Source organism: Bacillus rossius, chromosome 8 (genome assembly GCF_032445375.1).
Source record: "Bacillus rossius redtenbacheri isolate Brsri chromosome 8, Brsri_v3, whole genome shotgun sequence".
Classification (NCBI taxonomy): Eukaryota; Metazoa; Arthropoda; class Insecta; order Phasmatodea; family Bacillidae; genus Bacillus; species Bacillus rossius.
Genome location: NC_086336.1, coordinates 63,892,540 through 63,915,603, shown reverse-complemented (window position 1 = coordinate 63,915,603; position 23,064 = coordinate 63,892,540). Strand labels below are relative to the sequence as shown.

Here is a 23,064-nt window from a genome sequence, read left to right as displayed (position 1 = left end):
GAATAAACCGTGACAATAAAATGAAACCACCAATGTGTTTTTTCCGAGGAAGTCCAATAAACATGTGGAAAGAAAAATCCATGCAGTGATCTAGGAATCTTGAGGATATATACTTTAAATGGGGTGCTTGATGAAGTTTTGGTGTATTCCACAAACTAACTGCATAGTTAACGTACAAAGTATGCGGAAAATCCAGCTTCAGTAACAAAAAACAAAACTATTTTAATGCATTAAGAATTGGCAGCTACAAAACTTTGTACACAAAAAAATTAACTACTTTGGTGCATATTTCTCTCAGGGTTTACTCTCCATCCCTGGGACGTTGTCAAGTTTCTTGATGTCTGGAGTGATCCTCAATGCTGTAAACAAATATACACTAATTATTTATTAAATATTCAAAGCAGCATATCACAAACTGAGGATCCATCATCAATATGTATTTTACATTTATTTTGATATGCAGTGTCGTGGCTTAATTTAAAATTACAAATATTAACCACTGACAAGGAGTACTTAGTTTACAAAGAATGAAGATTTCGAGCATTACCAAACGTTCCAGGTTTCACTTCCCTCGCCTGGATTACAGTCGACCTCAGCTCTGCTTCAACAGACTTTGAGAAAACCACCAGCTGCAACAGAGACGTTGGTCGAGAATCAAGCAAGAGGTGACATGGGGCGATCAGTCTGGAAGACGAGAGTGCAATGCCTGCTGGGAGGCGATGGAATGGGAATGCATTAAAGAAATAGGAAACACCAGTGATCACATAGTTGAATGGTGTTACACAATATAAACCCACCAAATGTCAATTTTTTTTTAAAAGTATTTACAACATGTGAACTAATGAGATGTAACACTTGAATTCTGGCCCTTACTGTAACTTAATGACAAACAAATAAAGCAAAAATTCAACCAAATCTGTACGGTTTCATTTTTCCCAGTCTCCAACTGTAAACAGACAGACACTGCTCTGTGTCAGCATGTGCGTGATGACCAGAACTATAAAATAAAATCACTTGCAAATTGCCCAAGGTTTCATCATGGGTGCCACAACCACTTTGATTTGGGATTGGGGGGAGGAAGGGGGGGTGTTTTAATGATATCCAAAAATGAGTAAAATTGAATTAATTATAGTTTTGATTATGCAGCTGTTTACTTAAAATCTTTGAGCTTATAACACTGCTAGTAAAAGAGGTAGGTGTAAGCAATTATTACTGTAGAATGAATTGTTATGTCCCACAGTTTGCTACGTACAGGCAGTGGTGGGTTATGAACCTCGCTTGCTGCAGTTGAGACATTCAGTGAGGTACGTAGGTGGTTTAGAACCCGCCAAAGGCCAACTGCTAGGGATCCCATGTAAAATACTATACTGGGTTTAGTATTTAGTTTTGAGTCTCTCATCACAGGTAGTCCGGGGTGGATACAGGATTGACTTCTTAAATTTGGAATATTCGCTTCCCAATACTACCAGGGGGAGGGGGGAGAACTTCATTTCTAAAGATTAAGATTATTAACTTAGTGTAGTCCATAATATACATCCATCTTTGAAAAATATTCAAGACCAAAAATAAAAATTCTCAAAAACTTTTTGTTTGGGAGTCATTTTATCTCATGCTTTATAACCCTCACTCATGCCTACCTATAGTTAGTGCAACCTGACCAGTGTTTCAAGAACAGGACAATCAACAGCACACTCCAATATCTGATTGTGGGGTGTTCCGTCGACAGCCTGGCACGGGCATGCGTGACTGGAGCCTGCGATGGCTCGTCTCTGCCTTCTGCATGATGGATGCGAAGGCAAAGTACAAGAACCTGATCTTGATCACTGAGGCAACAGAAGTATGTATGTACACATTGGTACCGCTTTGGGATCGTCCATTAATCACGTGAGGCTCGAAAGGGGGGGGGGGGGGGGGGGGGTTCGGGAAAAATCACGAAATATCACAAGGGGGGAGGGGATGTAGAGAGATATCACGTGTATTTATTTTTTCGCGCGATTTCTACTAAACCGAAAAGCGACGCGTGACCTTGACTCGCCGTAGCCAGGCAACAATATCCCCGCCCGCCGCAACATGAACCACCCGGCTCGGCTTGCCAGTCACCAGTAAGACTGTGATTTTGGCGCCGAATACATGCTGTGCTTAATTTTCCAGAATTAAATTAGATTATACCTATATTTAAAGATAATTTTCTGAAATTTTTAAAAATATTTTGTACCAAAAAATACACGTGATTTATTGTGGGAGGGGGGGGGGGGGGTAATTCTTAAACCTCACCACTAATCACTAGGGGGGAGGGGGGGTTAAAAATTTGCTAAAAAAACCATCACGTGAATAATGGACAACCCCTTTGCAAACTGGTTATGAACAAACCAAACGACCCAAGGATCTGACTACACAAACATCACACAAGCGTTTCGCTTACCTCTTTGACTGTGGCGATATCAGTGACTTGTTTGTTCTTGTGATACTCACAATTGATCTTATGTCTCGCGGCTGAAAAAAAAATATTAACGCTGTGATTACATTACATATGTGGGATTATGCTGAATATAAAAAATTTTAATTGTAAACCTATGAGAAATCTTGTCAAAATGGTTGGTACACCGTTTAAAAAAATAACTTAAACTGTACAAATTAACCAAAAAAGTAAATGTTCATTTTTCGTATGGAAACATTCCTTACGGGATAGACCACAAGTGTAAATGGCATAACAAACCATGCCATAAGAATTTCCTTTCTGGAATATCTGAGCTGTTTTTTTTAACACATCCTAAGTTAATTTTAATATTTAATTGTAACAAAATGAGCCAAAAATATATAAACATGAAAATAAATGTAAAAAAATAAGCAGAGACATGTTAAATCCAACATAAATTCCACACAACCTCACCAATATATATGTAATTATTTTTTGTAAAACTCTCAATTTACATTAACCAAAACCTTAATTACCAACTACAAAACATGTTTTCTTTCTAAAAAATTTTTTAAACTTTGAGCAAGTTAAAATAGCCTGCAACTTGGTTCAATTTTCATTTAGGAAGAGATTGATCCACTGATCCATTTTTTTGTATAGCTGGGGTGGAATAATGATACCATGTCAGTTTTACTGCCCAATCAGTCTAGAAACCTCATTCCAACTGCCTTCACAAGTCAGGTTCTGTTGGTTTACTTGTGTGAACATCCTCGCAGAATTAGAATTTATAACAAACAAAATAAATATATTGTGATATAATAATAAATAATAACTTTAATAAAAAGTAAATGTGTTTAATGTCTGCTAACCCAATTAAATAAATAATGTTACTGATTTGTTGTCCGAATTAAAAATACACTATACCCTAAGTAATATGAATAATGTATTTAAAAAAAAAATCAAATGAAACACAAAAATATAATACGGTATCCCTAAGGGTGAATTGAAAATACTTATGTAAATTGCTTAAAATAATTTGTGTGTAACAGCAAATTTGGCCATACTTTATAAGATCTGTTTAGCTTTCTTTCCATGCCAAAAACACTTGCAGTTTTAATATCAGAGAAGACTAACTTAAACCTTGATGCTTACTGTCAATATTAAAAACTGGTATCAATACACCCACCATGTGTAAGTGGCTGTCATACATTACAAGTTGTAAAAATTAACTTCTTTTTGATATTTAGTTAAGATAATTTCAAGAATATCATATTTATTTTTTATATAGGGATGATCAAATTAATGTGCTTTGAAATATTAATAAAAAAAGATGATAATAATAATGTTTAGATTTACATAGTGAAAATAGAAGAAAAAACATTATAAAAATGGTTTTGTAACCTTTTCTTTTAAAATCTCAGGGAAAAAAATAGCCATAGGCTATTACAGAAAACAAATTCACTTAACTGCATTGTTTTAGGGCTACCCCACTATTTTATAATCTCTTAACAAGAAAAACACTTCAATAAACATTTTATTAAATTCATTTTTGTGGTACATTTCAAAGTGTAAATTTTTTTTTCACAATAAAGCAGCAAAAGTTTTATAACTGGGGATGACGTCTCACGGAGACCCATCTGACTCCAGCCGCGACTAACTCAATCAACAGATAGAGCACATGAAGTTAACATGTAGGCACTAGGAAAACTATACAGTAACACAAAAGGCTATAAAGGACAGCAATTTCTGACATACACCCTCATCCAACAAACTTTACACAAGAAACTCCAGATTATCTGTGTTAATTATGACTGCAGATCAGAATAATAGTGAAATCTTATAACCTTGAATAACCTATATTTGGTAAACAGATAGTACTTAATGCAAAAATAATCAGAAGTCCAATTATCTATTATAGACTAATTGGAAGTGTGCTGTACTGTACATTTTTTTTTCACTTTCAAAAAAAAATTACTTATTTCTGTGTACCTTTAATTTATTATCATTTAACCATTTTATAAAAGTTTAAGAATGCGTTCAACACATGGATAAATTACATAGGTAGGCCTACCTTGTAAAGCATGTTCATCTCCACTGAATACTGACTGCCTTGCTCGGTGAAGCCTTTTAAAAGACCTCAGAACCTAGGAACAAATAAAATACAAATGTTGTCCTGAAGCGTTGCAAAATCTACCGAATGAGTCGCTAAGGCTCTACACACACAACTAGGTGAGGAGACATCTCGGGAGTACAGACAGGATAAGAACTAACCGGGAGAGACGGAAAAGAGGAAGGCATTGAAGTCATGATATTGAGATGCAACGCGGTGGCATATTCAAGCTGGCGGGAGATATCGGCACAGTTAAAGGTGGTGTTACGTGGAAACACTGAGGGGGGGAACATGACAACAGGTTATAAGGTGTGGAGTGAAGAAAAGGAAAGGTAAAGCTGGAAACTACCGGTATGAAGGATCCAAACAAACATGTCATGAAACAGGTACCTAAAGAGTTGGTGGATGGTTAGAGAAAATGGAAGAAGTGAGAAACCTGTGGCAGACTTACCAGCAAATGGTACAAAGCATTGTGTGGAGCCGCAGAAAAAAGTAGAGGGAGAACTGAGAGTAAATGGATTGAAGAGAGGGAAATCATCAGCAGGAGAGGCGGAAATAAAGGTGCAAAGGGAAAGAGACAGTGAGAGGAACAGATGGTCAGAGCCAAAGGAAAGGCAATAGAACTAGGAGGGGAACAGGCAACCTACCAGGCCAGGTCGGACTGAACACGCAGTTGGGAAGGGGGACGAGTAGATATCGAAAATCTGAGCCAGAATAGGTATGTTCAAGGAGAAAGGAAAGATAACAATCCTTAGGAGGTTTTATGATTATAAACACTGAGATAAGGGGTCTTGAGGGATATGAAAAAAGAAAAGGCTGTCACGAAAGTTATTGTGCATGGAGGAGACCATGATCGTGAGCCGTGGGTGGCAGGATGTCAATACCAGACTTGGGGAGGGCACAAGCAGAGATGTTCATTCAGGGCTCGAGAGACAGAAAAATATGGCCCAGTTGTTAATGGAAGCAGCTATGGTCGAGAGTGCACATGAAGAGCCAAGTAGCCCTTGGGGACAGTTAGTTAAAGACGGGGGGGGGGGGGGGGTACAAGCATGGAGGAGGAAAAATGTGATAGAAAGCTGGGGATCATTAAACACTTGTTAAAAACATCTGAGAAAGTATATAGAGGCCTTAAGACCATCAATGTGGCTACATTAAACTGGACTGCTTTTAGACCATAGTGTAAGCATTTATAATTGATTGTAACAGTAGTAGGTGCATGGTTACATTAGGTAGTTAGGGATAACTAGCCAAATACAGCAAATCATGAAATACGAGAAAGGCAAGCCAGCAGAATATGAGCAAAACACGTGTTACGATCAAAGAAAGTTTCATTAAACTTATACCTTGTAATGCCCATGACTTGGCTATCAGGAACGAGGAACCCCAAAATTAAAGTTTATTCCAGAAGAAAAAATACGGCAATACTAGAGCGACTACAAATAATTATAACAGTATATTCCGTAAATAAGCGTATTTAAAATGCGATATGATGACAGATGGATATGGAAACTATGGAATTTTATTTTTCTAAAATAAAACATATTTGTAGGTTAAGAAAACAGAAAACGCAGTAAAGATATATTATATGTTTGGTGTTCTAAACTAACCTCACGTTTAAGCTTTACAGATATCATGATTTGTATTTATTTCAATTTTAAAAACAAAGAGTAAGTAATTAAGTAATAAGTAGTTAAAATTATAAAGGAAAAAACAACATCCAAGGTCACAGATATATGCCATAACTAGACGGTAAATACTAATGTTATTTATCAGTACACAAAGCTAGAAAACATTTCCGATACACTTGTTTACAATTCAAACGAAAAAGAAAAAGTAACAATAAAAAAAGCACCTAAAACATTTTTTTAAGGTTGGCCGATGACAAAGCATTAAAATGATAAAGTAATTAAAATCATTGCAAAAATATTTAAATCAATAAGCACGGAAATAACAATCCTAATCACCTTGTGCTTCGACTAGCTACACATCGCGCAGAAATACACAAGATTGTTATTAAATTCTTAAAAGGTTTTACCGAATGAAGAAGAGGGGACAAACCATTTAACTTGTCTCAGGTCTATATTCCATGACAAAAAAAAGTATAATTGTTGTATGTCCTACACTTATGCCCTCGCCATATTGCTAGTCCAAATAAGACATCCTACATTCTCGAGCCTAGTCGAACACACTGGGACCGACGACCCACACAACCACAATAGGTAAGTTTGCAAGCTAGCCTGGCGCTTCCCTGAAAGATTTCAACCATCCAGCGCTAGTTATCCCTTAGGGTCACCCGTGAAACAACAGGTAATGGTAAACTATACAAAAGTGATATTAAATAATATTAATTAATAAAAATCTTCACCCATACAGTGACTAAGGTACCAATTAAGATATCAAATAAAATATTCAGTTGAGAAATTGTTTTGTGCATAACACTGAAGGCAATATTCCAATACATTCGGTTAAGGCAGTGAAAACGCACTACTTTGTTGGGATACAACCGTACCCTTACTCGCAGTCTGTAATTCAGAATGTGTCCTAACCCAATGGCTGTTAAGTACGAAAAAGCAACCATTTTAATAAAATGTGCCCTGAATGAGGCTAGAAACTGAATTCAATGCAATCTGGCAGTCGTTTGTCAAACATAGATATATTTGCTATGCCAAAAATCTTATAGATACGAGCACTATCACGTGAGTTGATAGGTATTACTCTAATTTTCTCAAGTACTTTTAAAGTTGCCAATATTTCTTGTTATGAATATTAATGTGTTAAAAATGTATTCCAGGGTGTTTCGCTCTAATAAAGTTTCATTTGGCACAACAATACAGATAGTACATCCCCCGATATTCACTAATATCATATACGAACAATGTTATAATGTTGCCATACGTGGGTCTGCCAACTGGATGAAATCAACAAGAAAGTGAGCTCTCTGTTTGCGCCAAATTTGAGCGACAGAACCGCAATGTATGACACCAAAATCGATTCCCTAAAAATAAGGGACATGCCATGTCAATCGTCATTAGGAATATGGTTAGGGCACAGGTGTAGCATATCTATCACCAAACTGTTTTTTGTGTCTTGGAACACCATCTTGAACCATAATTTTGAATAAATATAGTGTTTACTGGTCATTTAAAGCAAGCACTTGTTGGAAGCTCTGTAATACAGCATCTGACCTTGCCGGCGTGTCTTTTTGAATTGAAGCTAGTATTACGAGGATGCTCCTTCCGTTATGCGGGAGTGGAAGTAGAATCAACAATATTAATGATTCAATTTCACAAAGCTGTCAACCTGTATTTGCATACTTGAAAAAACACACATAGCTAAAATAAAACTGTAATTTATATGCCATCTGTCTCGTTAATTATTGTTTTAAAATAATGTATCGAAATTATTATGTAGACGGCAATCGGCAGTGATGTCCATGGGCATTCTCTTACCTAGGTGGTTAGTGTTGAGTACTGGGCTTCAAATATTGTCCAGGGCAGTACTAATAAACGAAACAGATCAAAAATCACAATACGATCTATAATAAATAGTTAAATTAAAGTTGATGAGTTTTAGGAAAATGTTTTTCTTCATTCAGTTACGTGCTCTAACTTGTATAAAGCACATATTAGTAACTTGATGAGAGGTGATATTCCATTAGTTTCTTTTAGGATCAATGAGTGCAGTGACATAATTTATCATATTTCAAATAAATTTAAAAAAAATTTAATTGTTTAGAATGTGGTTTATTTGAATGGTTTTTATAGAGTTTTTTTTAATAGTCCCTTACTTGGTTAGTTGTATTTGTTGATATAAATTCCACATAATATTCTTAACATTTTGCTTTATTCCATAAAAATATTTCTTTAATAATCATCAAATGTTTTTAATAACTATTCTTCATACAAGCGATGTTTTTTAATTTCCAATAATTTATGGCGACTCTTGCTATCTTAAATTGTTATGGCGGCTGTTGAAGTCAAGCATTTTGCATTGTTGAATTTTCACAGCTGTGGTTAATTGTTCAGTTGGGTTGTGTTTGTCAAGAGAATTTTCATACATTTTAGGTCGTTGATGATTAGTGACGCACGCGCAGAAGCGGGCGTAGACAAAGGTTTTGTGATGTGTGCTGATTGTCAGCTGTAGTTTTATAGAATGGTTTTAATTTGCGTATGATTTTAAAGTGTTTGTGGACATTCAGTGTGGTGGATAATGTTCATAAAATGTGGATACGTCATTATTCTTCTAACTGCTCTTCCTTGTATCCCAAGCGGTGAGTTAATTCTTGGAATATTGTGTTCTTGTTTAACCGAGGTATACCAAACCCTTTCGTTTTAAAACGCCTTTCCTTCAGTAAAATCTGTTTTGAAGTGACAGGCAGCTATGTTCCATGTGTGAGGTTGCGACCACGCATAATTTTCAGTTTGTGATGTTTTCTTTATTAATTTATTGACCCAAAATCTTATTCGTGCGTGTCAGCAATGGATTGTTGATGTTTATGGACCACATGAGAATTTAATTTTAAAAAAATTGACAGGAAATTATTTTTACTCACCTGAAAATAATATGGACGTAGTAAATACAATACAGTCCGAACGAATGAAGTTCAAGGATTTTTTTATTAATTAAAGTAGTGTTGTTTATTTATTATTTACTACATTTCATGAACCCTTTTTAATGGTTGAAACCATAAGGCTCTAGTATAATTTGGTTTTACATTGAACCATTGTAGTGTTTATAGTTTACTTAGAAAATAATAACATAAGTAAGACATGTAGAAAACTAGATAAATATTTGAAACATACTATGTAGGCCTCCATACATAATGGAAGATAACTAGGTTTAACAATATTTACATTTAGTAAGTACAGCTCCCATATATTTTTGTGGGGAGTAGTTTACAACATGATACCATAACATTGAGGGCTTTACCAACGTGGTGGTGCTGAGGCCATTATCACCTCTACATTATTATGGAAAAAGCATAGAAATATGAGGGTTTTGGGCGGGGAAAGTTAATATGCTTGTTTCACACAAAATATGTTTCTTTAACTAACTTTTGGGTATAATATTTTGTACTACAGCCCTACCTTTTCTAGTATAGAACATAATAGTGAAGCTATATTATCCAGTGTATCATATTGTTTACTAAATTCCCACCCAGTTTAGTATATTTTACTATGGATGTTACAATCATATTTTAAATTGATTTACTAAATTATAGAAAGTATGACTAACTTTCTGGGTACATATCATAAAGTTTACTATAGGGCAACTTTTTCTAGCATTCAAAACAGTATTACTTATATATTACCTACAGTATCATATTCTTTACTCAATTTATTCTATTTTACAATATTCCCCACCCAATTTAGTATATTTTACAATACCACATATTTAAACTTTTAATTATTATTTTTAGGCAAGTTTTATTTTAGAGGCTTCTTTGATAATAAAACCAAACATATTTACCTTTAGTTCTACTGACCACCTTCGTGGTGATTATTTTGTGGCTGGAGAACTGTTACATTTCAATTATTTGCAAATTTGTTGAAAGGCAAATATCGCCATGTTAACTAATTTTGTATTTCTGTTTTGGTACTGCTTATGTCTATGTGGTATTTTATTAATAATGAAAATAGTTTAGTACACAATCTAAAGGGTGTTTTCGTGATTTCTACAATAAAGACAGGTTAATTTCCCAATTAACTGTTTTAAAATTTGACTGTTCAGTAATGTGTGCACCTCCATATGCGAGTCCCTACTGCCTCAGTAATGACAGGGACCTTAAAAACAAAACCTGTCATGTAGTGTCAGGCATTATGTGATGTAACTAAAATACTTACGGTAATTTTGAAATCGGTATTTTTTCTAGTATTTAATGGATTTTACCCCACATGCCGAATGTTATGATTTTAAGGTCCTGTCATTTTTGAGGCAAGCTGTTCTGTCAGTTTATGTACAAAACTATTTTCACTATCAATAAAATGCCACATTTGACACAAATAGTACCAAAACAGTTACAGACTCATAGTTAACATAGCACTAACAAATTACATTCTGACATGAATACACTTTACCTATAAATGTTTTTCAAATCATTGAAATGTATAAATCTTGGTCTGTCTCAAAATACCACCACAAAAGTAGTAGATATAAAAAAAATTGAAAGTTTTTTTTCCACTGAATCCTCTATAAATTACCAAAAATATATTACTTTTCATACCATGATGTAATTTCTTCAAGAAATATAATATGTGCTAAACAAGCAAGTGAATCTTCCCCGTCCAAAATGCCCTATTACCTCGCTCGTACCGTAATTACTTCAGCACTGCCTCGTTGGGGATTTCATCAATATCCCTACCATATCGTGATGTATACCTATAAATTTTTTTTATTTGACTAACAGTCTATCACCAAAACTTTCACTTTGTTGTTATTACTTCAAGTATAAAACCTAACCACCCTGGTAATGTTTTTGCATTACCTAATAAATTAAATAAATCTATTAAAGAAAAAGTATTTTTCTTGTACAAAACTTACAGTATCATACACACTTATTTTCACGCCAATGTACAGTCTTTCACTAGAGGCGTGCTGGTCTAGTAATCAGAACACTCGCCTGCCACCAAAGCGATACAGGTTAGATTTCCGTCGGGGTCAACGTGGACGTTTTTGTGGCCTGTGGGTTTTCTCTGGGTTCTCCCGTTTCCACCACCAGTTCATTCCGTCGCTGCTCCACACATCTCCCCTCCCCTCCCCTCACGCACTCTGCAGGCCGGCCGGAGCGACAGGTCTGTCCCTCGGGCGGGACAGCTGGCTCCTGCGAGTGTCAGTCCCGTTCCATCCATGCAGACCCTGCCTCAGGTAGATTATCATTATCATTCAGTCTTTCACTGTTGCCAATATTACATACTGTAATTCCCTTCGTTCCTCCATTCAGTGACATCCTATCTTCTCCCACAGCTTGCTAGGTTCTAGATGTAAACTGACCCGTTTGAATATATCAAACAACTCACTATGTATTATTGTTCAAAAATTATGCGTACTCCCTCTTTTTTTTTTAAAGTATAAATTTTTAAATCAAATGAATGTAGTATTGTAAATTCCTTGTGAGGGTAAAATAATGAACTAGGTTCATAGAAGTTTCAACATTGCTGCAAATTATGTTCAGTTACAAAACACACAATTAATTTGCACGTGCAGCACTAACCGCTCCCTATTTTTGACATCCCGAAAACTCGTATCTGTGTTAAAACATCTGGCCAAAGTACAGGCAATGTCACCAAGTGTATTTCCTTGAGCTGCAGGGAGCAAAAAGCTTGAGCTCAGTATGAAATTACAGTCCATGCCTGTGCATGACCGACTCATTGGACATTGCTGATCAAACCAAACTTGCGAGACCCCTGCCATTGAAGTCTAAATTAACAAATGATGAGAGACCACTTCTTGCTGTGCCTTCATGGCGGAATCACTCGGAATGTAATCACTGTAAGTGAACAGCAGAGTAGCTTAACCAAACGTGATTTAGAATAGTCAGTAGTCAGTAGCCTAGTGGTTTGTATGTTTATTAATGTATACAGTAGGCTAATTATTATTTTATTTTTGTATGTGAATCTTACAAAGACACTGGCCAATTCAATTGGTATGATTTACACGATACAGGTTTTAATCATATTAAATCTTTAATAGGCTTCTATGCACTAATTTTTGTGAGGAATTGTGTTAACTGTGCAGAATTACTGCATAAGGTTGTGTTTTTTTTTAATGAACTAATAAATTTAAAAAAGGTAATTAGTTAATTGGTTACTTCGTAGACTTCAGTCAGAATGTAATGCTATGTAATCTGCAAACAAAGTGGGTGTTGCACTTGGGTTTGAGCACTGTAAAGTTGTTTAATGTAAATGAGAAATGGCAGAGCTCCAAGTATTGAGTTTGGAATAGACAGCTATTGTGTTTTCCTTGATCCTTTCTAACTCGTTCTCTACCGGGTAGATATGAACTCATGATGAGCTTGTTTATCCACTCCATTTAATTTTTGTTTATTTAGAAGCATATTTTGTTTCACAGTCATAAGCTGTGGTTAAATCACAGAAAATGGCAGAAGGTAAAAATATTTATCGAGAAAAATAAGTATGGCAAAAGAAAATCCCAGCAGTTGTGGCTTCTTAACGGCTTTTGTGAAAGAAAAAAATCTGATAAAGGTATTTGAGTATATTTACTACAAATGTTACTGGATTATTCTACAAGAGTAATTTTACTATTCTGATTTATAGTGAGGGTAATTTATTTAGACTGGGGAAATTGAGGGACAAAATGCATTGAACTGTAGATAGTATGTATATAAAAAAAAAGCTTCAATAAATGCTTTAATGATAGTATTTCACACAGTGAAATATTTTACAAAGGAAAATATCAGCAAAAGGAATTAAAATGAATGTATGAATAAATTTATCAATTTTATTTTATTCCATTATTCCATAGGTGTGGGCCTACAGGTGTTTTTACACAGTGGTATACAACACATCACATATCAGTAATTTGTTACGATAGTTGTATGCAAATGGTATGCTGACACAAAAAATAAAAACAATACAGATATTGTAAAGATAGTACAAGACTTTGCTGATTATGAAGTATTACAAACATAAAAAAAAAAATATTCAGAAGGAAAAAAAAATTTTTAATTCAGAAAGTAAAAAGGGTGAGAAGTTTAATTTGTATTGAGATAGTCTGCGGAGGAGTCAATACTACTACGCGATACTGTGCAATACAATTAATTTTTATTGGGTGGAATTTGGCCAGTGACAACAAACTTGAATGGAGGAATGAAGATAAATATAGTATGTATTTATGTAATATTGGTAAGAGGAAATAATGAATAGCATTAAAAAATAAATGATTATAATGTTAGTTATGGAACGTAAGTAGTGGTTGTGGCATGCATGATTTTAATAAATGGAATGGAATATCTTGGTAATATATAAGTAATTAAATAAGTACACAATATTAGTAGGTAGTAAGAACATTATTTGAATAGTGTTAATGAGTTTAGCAGCAACGAAAGAAAGAAAGAAAGGCAGTGTTTCTTTATATTGAATTAATTTAATGGGACAGTATTGAGACTGAAGGTGTGGGAAGTGTCAGTTCATGTTTCAGGATATTGAATGAATTAAAAGTTGGAATGACAACATTTTTTATGGAAATTTAATGTATAAAATATTGACAGGAAACTATTATTGACATAAAGTCAAGAAAGCTTAGTGGTTTTTTATGGTTTTTAAATTTTTCAGTGAATTATCCGCATCTCCTTTGTTGTGTTAGGAGAGAGGTGTTTTGTGTGTGTTTCGTTTGCGATGTTAGGTGAAATATTTTTTTCTTTAGTAGGTGAATCATAACATTTATAAGGTAATGTAAAAACAAAAAAGCTTGTTTTCTTAGAGAAGGTTAGTTTTGCATTCATAGTTATTACAACAAAGTGAAAGGTTTGAATTGTATAGGCTGTATAGATGCACAGTAAAGTATACTAATTGTGGTGCTGTCACTACCTATTGTCACCAAGTCTGTAATAATTTTTTTTAAATACTTGACACCAAGGGACAAATAAGAGCATCAATCGCTGCAGATACAGGGATGTGTTCTCTTCGCTCTCTATGCTTGTGCTCTGGGAAGCAAAATGTATTCATTTGTGATATCATGTTTAAATATACTTTATTTCCTTTCAAAAACCTTTGAATGTATTTTTTTTTCTATTTATATTTTCTAAAAAATTTCTAATTACTGTGATTTTAAAATTTCTTACACCATATTTTTTTTTAAATTTTTTAATGTACGTGACTATCTAATAACAAAATATATTTCTTTTTCATAGACTTTCAAAACTAGGTAATGAGTTACTCAGAATTCTGACGGAATTATAAAATATGCTGTGATGGGACTTATAGTAAAGTAATGGCACTCTTTTTTTATTAATTTATTTTTATTATTACTTATTTTTGATAAGACTGTCTCGACCTAACAAACTGTAGCATAAGATTGCCTATGCTTTCTGGAAGAATTATAGCAAGGGATGGATGTTAATATACAAGAAAAGGATACACATTTTAATGAACTGGAAACAAGAAAAAAACTTTTTGATCAATTTCAAGACACACATTGTCCGGAAATCTGTGATGGATATTGTATTTTTCTATGTATTCAAATACTTAATGATCATAGAATGTTGAATATCACAAAAAATTAATATAGTATCAATTAGTGAAAGTCTCAACTGATTCATAGCAAACCTGCCACCACTGAACATTTGTGGACAATATGCTTTCCCTAGTATATGTTCAACTAAACCAAATTGTCTTTCATCCCAACATTTGAGTAAACATGAAACCATCGACCAACTGTACTAGCTTGATATGATTTTTCTAAGTACTGTATATTGTATTTGGAAAAAAAAAAAAAAAAAGAAACGAAGAAAGTAGAAAGATAAAAAAGTATATTAATTTCTAAATATCTGAAATCATTGCATTGCTAGTTGCTGACAAGAAAAACACCTCTATGATTGCACATTACATATATTTTTATTTTAACGGCAATATTAAATGTTACATACAATGAGTAATGAAATTAAATGCAGTGTCAAAAATATTTTTTTCCTTTTAATTCTGGCAGAACACAAGTCTTTTTTTCAATTTTACCTTTATTCAGAAAAGCTGCAAAACTTTACAGTTACCATCACTAGGATTAGTACTTCAAAAACCAGAATGAAAGCTTAATAAATTAATGTATTTTTTAAAGTGATGAAAGAATATATTGTAGATAAGTTTCCATGTTATCAGAGATAGTCAACTGTGGGAAGTCTGTAATTGGCTACTTTGCATTTGTTAAAAGGTTTATGAATGTTCTCATGTGAGCCTATTAGAAAATACAGCAGTTGAAAGACATTAAGCTGCAAGGTTTATTTTAAAGAAAGACTGCTTGTTGTAGCCGTTACCATGGTGCAATTTCTAGAAAATATCCACTTTTGTTTTTGTTTCATGTTCCACAGACTCCAAAACCATAGTCAACTCAAAAGTTATATAATCACAGTTTTATGGACACAATAAATACAAATTGATACATAAAATAAAGTAGGACTTAATAGAAAATCTTTATTGTGTTCGTTAATGTTCGTTAAGGTGTTTGGATAAAACAGAAAAATTGATATAAATATCTTAATATGACAAATCTTAATATGACAAATATTGCATCCGCATGAAGTTATATCTTATTATAATAATACCAAAAACTTTTGTCGCAGCGGATAAACAGGGTTGGAGGACAAATAAATTCATAACTCCCTTAGTAGAATCACTATCAAATCTATTCAAATTGTCTGTAACCTTTTTAAAAATTATCTAAAACTTTTGTCTGAAACATTTTTTGGTACAACCAACCATTACTGGAAAAAAATGGGTAAAATAACAAAAAAAAAACTCATAACTTCCTTTTTAGGTACACTAATCAAAACTGTTACAATTTTTTTTTTTTAAACATTTTTTGTAAGACAAACCATTGCTGCAAGAGGATGAAAAAACAGGGATCAATATAAAAAAAAAAAAAATCATAATGCCATACCATGCACATATTCAAATCCATTCTTGTTTATTTAAAACATTCTAAATATTATCTAAAACTTTATTACTACATACACTGTCAAATTCATTCAAACTAAGTTTTGTTCATTTTAAGTTATTCATAGCTTGATGCATTGAATTCAAAAAATTTTCATTACATGGACTATGATAAAATGTGTTATCATTCATCTTGGAATATTTGAGAACATATAGGACGCTATGTCCATTAAGTTATAAAAATGTTCCGGAAGTTTCCAGAACATTCCATATGAATATGTACATCATATTTACATGTGGAGATTGCTTACCAGCTACACCCTTGGATTCAACATAGCTTGTAGCAGATTGATGAGTTAGAAAATAAGACATGTTTTATTCACTTGAATCATTTCCATTGTAATATTATAGGTATGACATGACTTATCCATCCAGTATCTTGTTGCCAACTGCACAGACTACAAAACATCCCTGCTCTTGTTTTAAAACTAACATTTAATTGCAAAGAGTATTTAACATACAAGTTTCCACAGAGATTTTATGCACAAGCATAGAGTAATGCTGTAATTTATAATAAAAGAGTATAACTGGTGTTATAAAAAAAATACACTTATTAAATTGTCTATTGACAAAATACAGTACAATTTCATTACAGCTGTAAAGGAGTGAAAAAAAGGGGTAGAATTAAAAAAATATATAATTTCCATACCATGTACATATTGAATCAGTTCTAATTTATTGTAAAACTCTAAAATTTTATTTACAACTTCCATATTAAATAATCTTTCATACAATCATTATTATGAGGGGTGGAAAAAACTAGGTGTGAAGTACAAATAAATTCATAACTTCCTTAATATGCAACAGTATTAAATCTCTTCAGAATGTTTGTAAACCGTATAAGTATTATCTAACACTTGTGTAAAACAATTTTTAATGCGATCAAACATAACTATAAGGGGTGGAAAAACAATTGGAGGACAAAAAAAATTGATGATAACTCCCTTAGTGGACACAAAATTGAATCCGTTCAGATTGTTTGTAAATCTTTTAATTTGTATTTAAAACTTTTCCCTGAAACTATTTTTGTTAAGACATAACCATTTTTGCAAGGGGTTGAAAGAAACAGGAGAGGAAATAAAAAAAAATTATATGTATTTCATACCATGTATGCTATTAAATTCATTCTTATTTATTGTGAAACCTTAAAATATTATTTACCTTAATATATTATTTTATACAAAAATTTTTTTTTGTACTACCAACTACTACAAGGGGTGGAAAATACTGGGGTTGAAAGACAAAAAAAATAATAACTCCCTTAGTAAGTACACTCTCGAATCCGTTCAAACTATTTGCAATCTTATAAATATTGTCTAAAACTTTTATGTGGAACAATTTTTGATACAGCCAACATTGCTGCTAAGGGTGAAATAAACGGTTTAAAACACAAAAATAAATCTTAACTTCCTTATTAGGTAACCAGTAAGATATATAATAATTAATTGTAAATCTACTAATAACTGTCTAAAACTTTGGTCTGTAACAACTTTTTATTAGACGAACCATTACTGCAAGGATTTGAATAAAACAGGGGTTGGAATAAAAAATAAAAATTCCATTGTAAATAATATACACTATCTAAACTGTAATATTTATTTTAAACTTTTTAAATATTGTCTCAAATGTGTGTCTTTTATGTAATTAACAAGGTAACTGAAAGGGGTGGAAATAACAAGGGTTGATAGACAAAAAAAAATTATAACTTGTTTTTGTAGGTATGCTATCAAATCTTATAATTTATTGTAAAAATTTTAAACATAACTAAAACCTTTGGCTAAAACAATTTTTGATGAAACGAAATATTACCTTAAAAAGTACTCTCTACAATCAAATTTGTTCGAATATACTTTAAACAATCTTAACATTATCTTAAACCTTGGTTCAAAGCAAATGTTTATACAATTACGCATTAGTGCAAGGGATGTGAAAAATATGGTTTGAAGGTAAAAAAAAATTCATAAATACCTTAGTAGGCATAATATGAAGTTCGTCCTAAGTTATCCAATGCTGGTCGCAATGAGTAATAATAATAAAAAAAGCGAAACATTATCGTCGCTTGGAATATGAGAAAATGTTTCATTTTAGAATATTGGACCATATGGGATGTCATGTACATTAAGTTCTTAAATTGTTTCAGAAGTTTATCGAAGTTTCCAGAACGTTTCTAGAAGAAACGGGTATACTTCGAAATATACCTACAACCGTAGGTCGTCAAAGGGATTTATTTTATTGCATTAGTTTATTCTTTCTAGCCGATGAATTTGAGCGCTGTGTGGGTCTCGAACCCCGGACCTCTCAGTCCCATTCGATTGTCAACTTTGGTGGTTTTTAGTCTCTCTTTTGTTCGAAAGTTTCTGCCTAGCGGGACGCAGCTCTTGTCTGAAAAGTGATGCCGCCGACACTCTGAAGGGGTTGGAAACAAGGAAAAGGGGAAAAAAAAAAAAAAAAAAAACCCACCGCGTCGTTTTACTCTTCTTTTACGTTGTTAAGTTTTCCTTTTTCCCGGGGTCAGCGGTGGCACGTACGTCTGTTTTTCACTCCTTGTGTGTTTGTCTTGGATGTTGCGCGGAATAACGATTTCCTGTCCACATGTTGAGCTCTCGGCTCTCGTGGCTGTAGTTTCCGCCTCCCCCCCCCCCCCTTTCGAAGTGTTCTCCGCTAGCGGATGGGTTCATTACATCTGATTTTCAATTAATGCGCGTCAGAGACGCGAATTTTGACTTCTTCCATTGTTTTGTTACTGATCGTGTACGATTTTCAGGTCACACTGTCTCGTGGTCGCGAGACAGTAATTCCAACGATATAGAACTATTACTATGGCGACAAATTTTGCAGCAATTGTAGAAATTTGTTCAATTACACCTTATGTACAGACGCTCAGTGTTAAATATTGAATACTTTGTTTTTTTTTGGCAATAAAACAAGTAGTTTCGCTCCAATTTCAAAGGCAAGCGCTTTAGACCTAAGTCGTACACATATATGTTTTTACCCCCCCCCCCCCCCCCCCCGGTGATGAACGTGCAGCTGAAGATTGTGGGTGGAATTCAGACCCACTCTGTACACGGTCATCGGATCGACGCCCGAGTGATGCAAAGCTTACTTTGTATCTAAAATGCCCCGCGGTGTTAAAAAGTCTTGCGTGCGGTACAGGTATTGCTGTTTACTCTGGTGCGTTTATTAATAGTAGGCCTACATATAACTGGCAATATGAATTTTATGCACGGTTTATCGTTTGGTTTATTCGTTTCGTGGCTTGAAGTGATGATCTCTTCGTGCCTTCCGCCACTCGAAAATTCGAGTGGAAAACGCACTTCCTGGACTAGTACGTGGTGCCTTGAGAACCGAATGCGCGTGTGATACGTTAGGGATTGTCGACGTTGCTAGGGGGAAAAGCCTTCTTTTCACAGACGAGAGAGCCAAACGCACGATCGTGCATCTTCGTTTTTTTTTTGTTCATTGTAAATAAATATGGCGGTGTTGATAAAAGGAAAGACCATAAACAAGGCAACGGTATTTATTTGTAATTGTTTCTAGAGGAAAATATCCTAATTGAAGAAACGTACTTCGTGGATTTGTATATTTTTCATACCGTATAAAATCTAGGAAGTCTTTGTCTTCCACGAATATTCTTTGGACAACTCATGATAACTAATGGTCAATTAGGTTAGGTTAGCTACATTATCAATACTTTGAAACATTGTGGACGGTTGATTTGGTTAGGATAGCTACATTAAAGATACTGTGAAATCATGTAAACGGTTTCCTAGCCCTGGATAGCTACCTATTAAAAAGTTATTTGCTAAGCAACCATAAAATGATTTTACAGTTTTTTTAATGTAGCTGTACTTACCTAATATAACCAACCATCCACAATGATTTAAAGTATTTATAATGCAGCTAACCTATCTTAATCGACCGCAAAATTTAATGCCACACCGGTTTATACAATGAGATAGAACGGGGGAAAAAAGCGAGCATGAACTTCGGGAAACTTCGGGTGTGGCTCTCTCGTCTGTGAAATGAAGGCTTCCCTTGCTAGGGTTGCACAGGAGTGCCGGGGAGAGTCGTGGCCGCACCGGGAGTCGAACCCGGGGCCCCCGGCAGTGCGAGTGTCCGCTGGTGGCGGGGATGAGCCGGCCCGCTGCGCTGCGTTGCTTGGGTCAAGTAGGGCCAATTAGCGCGGCCCTTACCCGGCAGAGAGGAGGCCTGTCGCCCTAGCGGCGAGAGACGGCAACTCCCACGTCCACACTTTCAAAGCGATAACAATTTTGTAATGTTTCACTTCGAAAAATGTATCTTCGCTAAGACAGAAATCATACGTCGGAGATCATAACATAGTGTCTGATGACGGTGTTATTACAGTTGTGACTTCCAGAAAATTGAGTTTATAGGGGAAAAAAAGTCACTAACTTCATAGGAGACGTAGCCCCCCCCCCCCCCCCCCCCGGGTGTGTGTGTGTGTGTGTGTGGGGGGGGGGGGGAATGTGTTTGTTTGTCTTTGGAGTCCGGAAGCTTCCCAAAAAGCTAAGAGAGAATAAGAAAATTACAGCAACTCAGCTACAGTAATGTTACAGATGAATTATTTTTGAAGTATTATTGTAATTCTAAGTTTCCAAAACAAAGTAGTCTGTGTTTAATGCCGGTTTGCACACATGTTACTGTAAGCATGTCTTTCGCACCAACTTGACATGTGTGTTTCATGTATTTAATAACACTAATTCATTTATGTATTTGTGACTTGTTTTAACGAAATCATCAAACAATTGGCAAAATTATTGCTTAAATTTCTACGTGTGAACGTGGGAGTTCTAAAAGTCTACTATTCCATGAGATTTGAGTGTGAAAATTAATTTTCTTTTGTAATTCATCCATGAAGAAAAATTACTAATAAAAATTATATATTGGATATACTGGACTTTTCCTTCACAAAATCCTGGCTATGGAACTGAACTTTTGGTATTCCACTAAATTAAATACTATGCTTTGACGAAACAAAATGTTAAAAAATTAACCATAGAAAATTGCAATGGCCTTAAAACGTTTGAAACTAAGATGACGTGTTTCTGTTCAGATTGTTACGATTTATAATGTGGAGAGAACTGGGTTCATAAAGGATAGCCCAATTAAGTTGTATTACAGTTTTATTAATTTCTAATATATAGAGTACTTTTATATAATTGTACTTGAAAATGTCCGAGCACTTAAAAATGTTTATTCGCAAGTCACTCAATGTCTGTCAAGTTCCACAGTTGCACTCCTCACTGGAGCGAGGCTCGACAGTGGTTCGCCCCTTGCCTCGCGCCTGTCCACACACACAGTCTCGCGCCACTCAGTCGCACGCCACTCAGTCGCACTTTCTCGATTCCGTCGCTGTGTGTGGTGCCATTCTCGAAGGGATCTCTCACCCTCTTTGCCGAATTCGCACGTCCCTTCACTCTCGGAACTCGCTTGGAACTCGCGCAGCACTCCCTCGAAGGTAGGCGTCGCTGCTTAAGTACATGAGGCGCCCTTCTCGAACCGACGAGAAGAGCTGTGACGAGTCGCGTCATCCCGGGCCGACGCCCGAAACATCGAGAAAGGCGGCGTCCATTCACGCCACTCCGCGCGGCGGCCCGCGGAATTCGCAAGGCCGCTCAGCGATCGATAACAGCACGGAGGAAGGACGATGCGCGGGTTGCGGTGTGGGGAGTGGGGGTAGCGACGACCCTTGTAATCCGGCCAGGCGCGAGGTGGCATGCCTCACGTCAGGGGAGGCCACGTGGTCGTGCAGGGCCGCCGGCCAGCTCCGAACCCGGCATCGCGTTCTGGTCTCTCGCGTTCGTAAACCTCCGCATAGCCTTATGACACCAAGTGGAACCTGCACTATTCCCGCTAGCGTCCCTAACCTCCAATTGCCTGGCTTATAGGGACCCCAGTGTTGGTGACTAGGCCCGCCTGTTCGTTGTCAAGTCACCCCTCAGCGTCGCTAAACGACCCTGTGCCATTCGCCGGCCAAACAAACGTGAGTGATATTTCTGATGCTCTTTCTGTATTGAAATAAGCAGGAAAACAGTAGAAGCAAAGTACGGGCATAGTTTAGCTTTTTGAAGTTACACTTCTTTAGGCGCGTTATGGAATAATGACGAGAGTGAATTTATACTATGCGCACCATGCAACAAACTCTTCAAAAGATTAAAAAAAAACCCTACTTACATTAAACATTTATATATTGCTTTGAAATTATATAATTTCATTATTTATTATTTATATTGAACACTTGTCCATACAATTAAAAAACATTTATTTATTGTAAATATTTGTGATAGAAATTAAGTATAATATATAAACGTTTCCATGGGAGTGTCTGTGAGGTTATGTTCCCATATGTATAATTTATTTGCAATATAAATTATTACATTGTTATTTAACAAATAATTAAAATTTAATAAACATTTAGCATATGTATTGATTTTCAGTACTAATTAAAATTCATATATATTTTACTAAATTCTATTTTAAACTCGTGTTTATATTTTATTGAATACTGAGTATGCCTAAATTGTTTTTGTTTGATGGAATTTATACTTAATATACCGTATTTATAATATAATTTCAGTCCTATTGTTATTTTATTTATATTAATTATTGGCATGCAAAATGAAAAGTTTTTTTTTATCACGCCAAATAAGTATAACTATACTAACGCGCGCACATAAATAATTATGTTTTTTTTTTCTGAAGCGAGGGACAACTCCCGTGCTCTTGCTACAGTTTATGTTTGTAAATTTACTTGACGTTTTAACGACAGCGACGCGCGGAGACAACGCACGTGTAAACCACGCTTGCTTGCCGGGCGGAGGTCAAGGAACCACACGCGACACGTCAACATTTTT

The 23,064-nt window shown here is 35.0% G+C and overlaps 2 protein-coding genes across 2 annotated transcripts in view; one reads left to right on the top strand and one right to left on the bottom strand.

The window, feature by feature from the left end:
* Positions 1-197: 197 nt before the first annotated feature.
* LOC134535079 (complex III assembly factor LYRM7) lies at positions 198-6,279 on the bottom strand. Its single transcript, XM_063373939.1, has 5 exons — positions 6,134-6,279; positions 4,488-4,560; positions 2,423-2,493; positions 548-629; positions 198-359 (listed from the first exon to the last, which is right to left on the bottom strand). The coding sequence occupies exons 1-5, from the start codon at positions 6,158-6,160 to the stop codon at positions 295-297; spliced, it is 318 nt and encodes a 105-aa protein (XP_063230009.1). The 5' UTR covers positions 6,161-6,279; the 3' UTR covers positions 198-294.
* A 2,208-nt stretch (positions 6,280-8,487) lies between these two features.
* The window catches only part of LOC134535070 (disintegrin and metalloproteinase domain-containing protein 10), an 84,020-nt gene continuing 69,443 nt past the window's right edge, over positions 8,488-23,064 (top strand). The window contains exon 1 of the mRNA XM_063373914.1: positions 8,488-8,796. Coding sequence (XP_063229984.1) covers positions 8,736-8,796 — 61 coding nt within the window. The 5' untranslated portion in view covers positions 8,488-8,735. The remainder of the gene's footprint in view (positions 8,797-23,064) is intronic.

What these genes read in the sequence shown, in the direction of transcription:
- LOC134535079 (XM_063373939.1), bottom strand. Translation starts at nt 6,160, where the DNA reads ATGATATCTGTAAAGCTTAAACGTGAG. An exon ending in AGATGAACATGCTTTACAAG is followed by an intron (nt 2,494 to 4,487) that starts GTAGGCCTACCT and finishes TTTTTTTTTCAG; the next exon opens with CCGCGAGACATAAGATCAAT. An exon ending in ATATCGCCACAGTCAAAGAG is followed by an intron (nt 630 to 2,422) that starts GTAAGCGAAACG and finishes TCTCTGTTGCAG; the next exon opens with CTGGTGGTTTTCTCAAAGTC.